Here is a 7,564-nt window from a genome sequence, read left to right on the forward strand (position 1 = left end):
CTGCAACCTTTGCCTTGTAAGGCAGAGAATTAACCTCTAGGCTACAGTATCCAATCCCTTCAGCTCTACACCAGGGAAGGGTTACATATTTTTGTGTCGAATCACCCTGGTGTATTGAATGAACATCACAGCTCCTATTTTTGCCTCTCTGCCCAACCTAGGGCCATTTCCAAGGCAGTTAATTTTATTGATAGCTGACAATTCTATCTGTATGGGTCACATGTTTTTTTGCTGAATTTGAAAATTAAGGGAGACTAGGATAGATCTATTTCGGCCTTATTTTGGCCTCATCAGCTAGCCATACCCTCACTGGGACTTGAGCCTGCAACCTTTGCCTTGTAAGGCAGAGAATTAACCTCTAGGCTACAGTATCCAATCCCTTCAGCTCTGCACCAGGGAAGGGTTACATATTTTTGTGTCGAATCACCCTGGTGTATTGAAGGAACATCACAGCTCCAATTATATATATATCCCGTAATTTTCATTATCAGCAAAAATATGTTACACACACCCACATACACATGCACACACACATGGTGAACTTGTATTCACAATTCTTCACCTAATTTGACATGCTAAATTATTAAGTAATACCTTTGAAATAAAAATTCTATGCGATAGCGTCAAGTGTGATTCTAGTAATGCATTATTTTATTCAGTTTTTCCTCTTTTTTCTGTTTTGGTTATTGCATTGCTTCTTAATTAATATTTGTTCTGTTTTGTTTAATGAGGTACAAAATGCTATTCAGAATGAAGTTTAATTACTTTTTCTTTAAATAAAAAGCCAGATCATATATCTTTTTTCCCAGGGAGGAGGAGAAAGGTAAAGGTTTTCACAACCTTTTCAAATAAAGCATCTCTTCTTTATAGTTCAAGTGACATCTCTATTTAAATTCTACTTAAATTTTAATACCTTTTTTTTCTTTGTTCATAAAGCCCCTGCCTCCCTGCCATGACTCAAAGGAATCTATGCAGGTGTTCAAACAGCATTGCCAAATAGCAGAAGAATACTATGAAGTCAAAAAAGAAATTGCACTGCTTGAAGAAAGAAGGTAAGTTTGTTTCCCTGCCCTCCTCCATCTCACAAATACTCAGTTTGTCATGGAGTCATAAACTGGTTTAGCGATTTAACTAAAGTGAAATAAAAATTCAGTGCATTTATCTCTGTGAATAGGTAAAACATGTGACTTGCATTGAAAGTAGCAAGAGTTATTTGTTGAGGTTGACAGCTGTAGAAATGAAATAAATAAAGTAACAATAAACATAGAATATATACTTTCACAATGTTTCATGTTTCTCTGCCAAGACAGCACCTGGTCTGATTTTACTTACAGAGCAATAATTTTGAAAGTGCTATAGAAACCCAGAGAAATACTGGCATTCAAAGCATTAAGAATACATTGAAATGTTGCATCCAATAACTTAGACTGGCTTTTGCAAAAGAGCAAGTTTTCATGGCTTTAATTAACGAATGGAGAAATCAGCTTTCTTCAACCTGATTCTATAGCGTCTAGGACTGTTAGATGGTTTTCGGTTGTAAAAATCTAAAAGAAACCATTTAAAACAAAATATGATGTTCAATGTGGTAATCTCCCATGGGAGAGGATACATCTGGAATAAAGTCTTAATGAAAATGTGTTTCTTTTTGATAACCAGATGTGAATTTGCGTGCTATATGAACTGATTCACAATGCAGTAAATTTGAAAACAGTAAGACCTATGTGATAAAATCAGTAGTGGATTCTGAATTATTTATCTATCTATCTATCTATCTATCTATCTATCTATCTATCTATCTATCTATCTATCTATCTATCTATTTATTAGATTTATATGCCGCCCCTCTCCGAAGACTCGGGGCGGCTAACAACAATAAAGAAAACAATGTAACAAATCTAATATTAAAAAATAATCTAAAAAACCCCAATTTAAGAAACCAATCATACAAACAAGCATACCATGTATAAATTCTATAAGCCTAGGAGGAAGGGAAAATTTCAATTCCCCCATGCCTTACGACAGAGGTGGGTTTTAAGGAGCTTGCAAAAGGCAAGGAGGGTGGGGGCAACTCTGATATCTGGGGGGAGCTGGTTCCAGAGGGTCGGGGCCGCCACAGAGAAGGCTCTTCTCCTGGGTCCCGCCAAATGACATTGTTTAGTCGACCGGACCCAGAGAAGGCCAACTCTGTGGGACCTAACTGGTCGCTGGGATTTGTGCGGCAGAAGGCGGTCCCGGAGATATTCTGGTCCGATGCCATGAAGGGCTTTATAGGTCATAACCAACTCTTTGAATTGTGACCGGAAATTGATCAGCAACCAATGCAGACTGCGGAGTGTTGGTGTAACATGGGCATGCCTTGGGAAGCCAATGATTGCTCTCGCAGCTGCATTCTGCACGATCTGAAGTTTCCGAACACTTTTCAAAGGTAGCCCCATGTAGAGAATTAGTTTGCTACTGGTTCGTGTGCATGTGATGCTTGTGTACATATGCAGAAGCATCCCAGGCGGTTAAGCAGAGCTTCCCACCGGCACTGCTACAGGAACCAGTCCAAATTGGGAGCAACCCACCACTGTATAAAATATACTTAACCTACTAGTACTACTCATCATTGTAGTTGGATGGAACCAGTAGTGCTCTGGAGGTAGTTTACATAGGTTGACTTCAAATATTGTTTTAGGTTCAGAGGACTAGAAATCTCCTCCCACTCCATTCTTGTGTAGTGAAGGTCCCATTGAACAGACAATCTTAGCAGGCGTGGGTTCCTCTTACCTCCCTCCTACCAGTGTGCATCATGAAGTTTTGTGTGTGCACATTTGCTACGCTTGTGCGCACGCATCCCCTGGTACAATTTTACTTCCATGAATGCGCAGAGGGACAATTTTACTTCTGCACATGCTCAGAGAGATGAAAATTGTCCACAAATTAGGGAAAAATGGCGGTGCGCATGGACTGGCAAAGATAGCACTGGAGCCGTCGTGCCAAAATTGCATCATCGGCAACAACTATCAGAACAGCGCTGGTAGGAACCCACCTCTGAATCCTAGTCAGATGGTGGTGGGACATGGTTCAGCATGCTTCTTTCCTTTTGTTCTCAAGTACAGTACCACAAATCCAAATACACACAGCATCTTCCATTTATTCACGTGGACACCTGCAAGCATACGAAACAGGTGAACCCATTTGCAGGACAACACAAAAAAGAAGTCATGGCACTTAAATTTTCTCAGTAGTTTCCTATATCAAGGAGCAAGAGTGCAAGCAACTGAGAGAGATGTAACACAGAATTGCCTGGCTTCAGCGCCTCTCCCCTTTTTCATGGTGGGTGTTGTTAATAAAATTCAGCTCCTGTTTTATTTATTCCTGAAAGTGTACAATTACAAGGGAGGAAAACAGTTATTGTAATTACTGTATTTAATTGTAAAGAGTTATTGAATGAGAGAAACTATGGCCTTATACTTATCTACTTCAAAGGAGTCAAGCTATGCTGGCTGGAGAATTCTGGGAGTCAAAGTCCACAAGCCTTAAAGTTGCCTAATTTGAACACCACTGGCATATGGATATAGACTGAAAAATAACTACCTGAACAATGGATACAATCCAATTTCTCACAATGAACACTGAAAAATAATGTTTAAAAAATGTCATTGTGTCTGTTAATGAGAGTTTGGGTAAACTCAGTATTAGATGTTTAATTTTATCCTTTAGTATATATTATTATATGTTATGTATAATATAACTTAATATAACCCAGCCATAAAAACAGAAACTAGACTCAGAACACATATTGCAAAACAATCAAGTAGCCTACAAGCTCCAACTACTCAGGATATCACGCCTAATCAACAACCATTAACTAATCAGCATACTTCAGCTACATCAACGACCCCAGATGTTACCCCACTGACTCACCAGGAAGTTTCTACACAGCAGGCAATTGCTGAGCCATCAAACCACACCCAGCCACCAGTATTTATAGAAGGAAGGCAGCTTAGGTCTCGCAGTGTTTGCCTTAGAACAAGGACAGAAACACCAGCCTGAAGATGATGAGTGGGACCTCATCGAAACGTCGCCAGAAATTTCCAAATCCTACACGGGAAGAAACCCGAATATACCAAGACCGTTATAACTTAATATTATATATAATATTATATGTTAGGTTACGTGCTTAAGTTTCAAATGAGTGATTTTTTACCAATATTTGCCATACTATCACTGTTGTTAATTAAAAACAGAACCCAGAACTAATGATTAAAAGAGCCTTCAGTCCTATCCATAGTTGCTTTCCATTAATAACAACTGCAGCAGGGGTATCTGAAAGGGGGGGGGAAATCAAGGGGTTATGCAAAGAATGTGTATAAATACTATACATACTTGCATGCATACATACGTAAATTCGTATGTACGTACATTATGAGACAACTATTATTTCCTTTTAATTCAAATTTAGCTACAGCTGTTAGTGAAATCATACACAACGGATCCGTTATAATGATGAGCATGTTGATTGCCATATTGAACTCACACACCAACCTGAGTTTTCCCAGGAAAAAAACCCTCATACATTTTCCACTAACTGATGTTTTCAGAAAGCAATTATCCTTTTTCTTCTTTTATTCATGGGGCTTTGCATCCAAGCCACGATATCTGTGTTCACCTTTAATATAATCTTTTAAAATAAAAGACATTTAATTTTTGTTTTCCTTTTCAGAAAAGAATTGATCACCAGGCTAGATGAAGCTGAAAAAGAGAACAGGGATGCTGCACAATTAACGAAGGAGTACGCAGATCTGACGGAAGAGAACCGGACACTGACGTTGACCCAGACACAATGTGTCGAACAGCTGGAGAAGCTTAGAATACAGTATCAAAAGAGACAGGGATCATCATAGCCTGAATCAACATATCTGGGCCAATAAAAAATGCAAATCTTGAGTCTGCTGGGTAAATGGATTTTTTTTCTTTCTCTGTCTCAAAGATTCCTTCTAAAGAGTTGGAGCACTTAAACTTGCAGACTATACAGGCATCTATATTTAATGTAATGCTTTCCAGCCACTAGCTAAATATGGATATTAGATATTTTATTTCAAGTAGCATAGTTAGAGGCTTATCAGTCCCTATTATATATGCAAATGGATCAGGTTTCTGTTCTAAAGATATTTCTTTCAGTTTTAAGAAGGTTTAAGTGCATTAGAAACTGGTATGAGTCATCTCTGTTGGAGGGTGCATTACACTAAGATGTATGGCAGGAGGAATGTTAAAATGGGGCAGGCTGTAGCAATGCTGTCTTCTAAATTTGAACTAAGAAAACTGGGAGGAAAACCCAGCAAGAGAGATAGAAAGGTACTCAAATATGGAAGAATATTTAAAAGTTAGCAACGTACTACCTAAATCATTTTCTTTATCATGCTACAGCTAAAAATCTATAAACAAATTATTTGATAGTAACCTCCAAGATATTTAATAATATTTCAATTCTGAATAGATTCTCTTAGAATGTCAGTATAAATTGACAAGGTAATATGTACATTGTAAACAATAAAGAGACAGGGCTATGTTGTACAATGGCATTAAACTTCTTCAAAGTAAATCCTGTTGATTTTAATGGCATTTTTGGTTTGAAATTTAGCTAGGCATTATTCCCAAATGAAGCCTTGAGGATTTAATATTTGACATCAAATTCAAAATGTAACAAAATTAACTATTATACATTTTTAGAAAGAAATTGAAATTGTTACCCTTTTGTGTATAGCATAAGTAGTCTTTCAGCTGTGATTTTATAAAAGCAGTGCTAAATGTGTTGAGACAATCAGCCTGTTTCCAAACCACATTGGATCAGTTTGTTTCCTTTTCTCTTTTTTGTAAAGGATCTTCAATACCACAAAATAATCAGAAGGAAGGAATAGGGATCATTCATCTAACTTGTGCTCTGAAACTATTTTTCAGACTAGGAAAAAGACACAATTATTTCAACAGTATAATAAAAAGAATTATTATACATTTCCATGCAAGTAAATTAATAAGATCTTCAAAAGCAAATTTTATCAGTAATTTTGTTCCATCTTCCCTCCCCATACAGTCAAATAAGGCTAAAGATTAGCTTCTTAAAGAGGAATTCTCAAAATTCTCCCCTGCCTTTCCTCACCAGCCAAACTGCCATGATTCTATTCCACCAATGACAATTGTATGTCAACACAGTCTATGAACTGTTTTCTTTCTGACTTGGTCATAAACTGAATTATCAATGTGGTTTACACAAAGTAGCATTACCATCATAATTGCAATAATTGCAAAAATTGCCACTAAGGAAAATCTTTTTGCCAGTTTTGTTCATGGTGTTGTTAAAACTTGTGTTGCTGTCAAATAACAAACTTAATAAAGTTTGTTTTACTTTATAAAAATCTATTGTTCTGAGACTTCAGAAACTGAAGAAATGTAATATGATACATATATATGTATGTCAGGTACAGAAAAATGATGCCATCATCATATCCTTCCAGAATTATAGGCTGAGGATTAGTCCAAACCAGAATTTGTATTGAAATGTATATGATTCTAAATACAGTAGTACCCCTAGATACGAGCATAATTCGTTCCAGAAGGGAGCTTGTATGTCGAGCAACTCATATCTGGAACAAATTGCTTTAGACTTTGTTTTTCCCCTCCGAGATAACCAAAAGCAAGGATTCTTGCGCCACCTAGGGGATGCTCGGCTCGTATCCCGAATTTGAGCTTGGGACTGGAACAGAAATTTCTCTCCCCTCGTGGCTCGTATCTTGAAATACTCACATGTGGAGCAGCTCGTATCTAGAGGTACTACTGTATACATAACTTTAAAATAAATTCAGTAGCATGAAATTAGCCTTACTTCTAAACACATGAAGCTAGGATCAAGAATCTAGAAATTATTTGTAAAAAAAACAACGGAAAAGTAACACAGAGATATGAGGTGAATTATTTTATTATATGATTGTCCGTTGGAATTTCAATCCTACACATATGACTTGAAAGTAAATTCAGGTTGGGATTTGCTTTTTGGTAATTTGTTTAGGTTTGTGATAAAAAAAATAGTTAAGTCTTACATTCATATTTTGGTGAACTTTCTAGAAGAAATGGCTAATCTTAGAAAAATATTTTAAATGTTTCCTTCTTTTTCTCCACAAACTTGTTTTCCATGAATCAGCTAAAATGTGTTTGTTATATTGCTGTTCTATTCGCACAATATTTTTTTCATTAAAAACAATTTTAAAAAACAATCTTATTCCTGAATTTCATTACACTGCCTAAAATATTGAACTACTAATAGCGGGTTTTAGATAGACACATCTTCAGAACTAGCCAAGATGTTACACATTGGTAACATCTTCAGAACTAGCTATCTTTTTTATAAGCAAGCATCCACTTCATAATAAGAAAACACATCAAAGTTATATCAGGCCTGTATCTTTTTTATTACCACAGACTTTAAAAATTCCTCACTACCCCCACCAACCTATCTGTTCTCCACAATGAAAAACATCAAATTTAGCTGTATGGAACACAAATTCATAAATCTTACCAAAGCTGG

General features: G+C 36.6%; 1 protein-coding gene across 1 annotated transcript in view; it reads left to right on the forward strand.

Moving 5' to 3' along the window:
- Positions 1–7,253, forward strand: part of MAP3K7CL (MAP3K7 C-terminal like) — a 51,531-nt gene extending 44,278 nt beyond the window's left edge. Inside the window, exons 4-5 of the mRNA XM_070750306.1 lie at positions 937–1,052; positions 4,709–7,253. Coding sequence (XP_070606407.1) covers positions 937–1,052; positions 4,709–4,889 — 297 coding nt within the window. The 3' untranslated portion in view covers positions 4,890–7,253. The remainder of the gene's footprint in view (positions 1–936; positions 1,053–4,708) is intronic.
- The last annotated feature ends 311 nt before the right edge of the window (positions 7,254–7,564 follow it).

Source organism: Erythrolamprus reginae, chromosome 4, assembly GCF_031021105.1.
Source record: "Erythrolamprus reginae isolate rEryReg1 chromosome 4, rEryReg1.hap1, whole genome shotgun sequence".
NCBI lineage: Eukaryota > Metazoa > Chordata > Lepidosauria > Squamata > Dipsadidae > Erythrolamprus > Erythrolamprus reginae.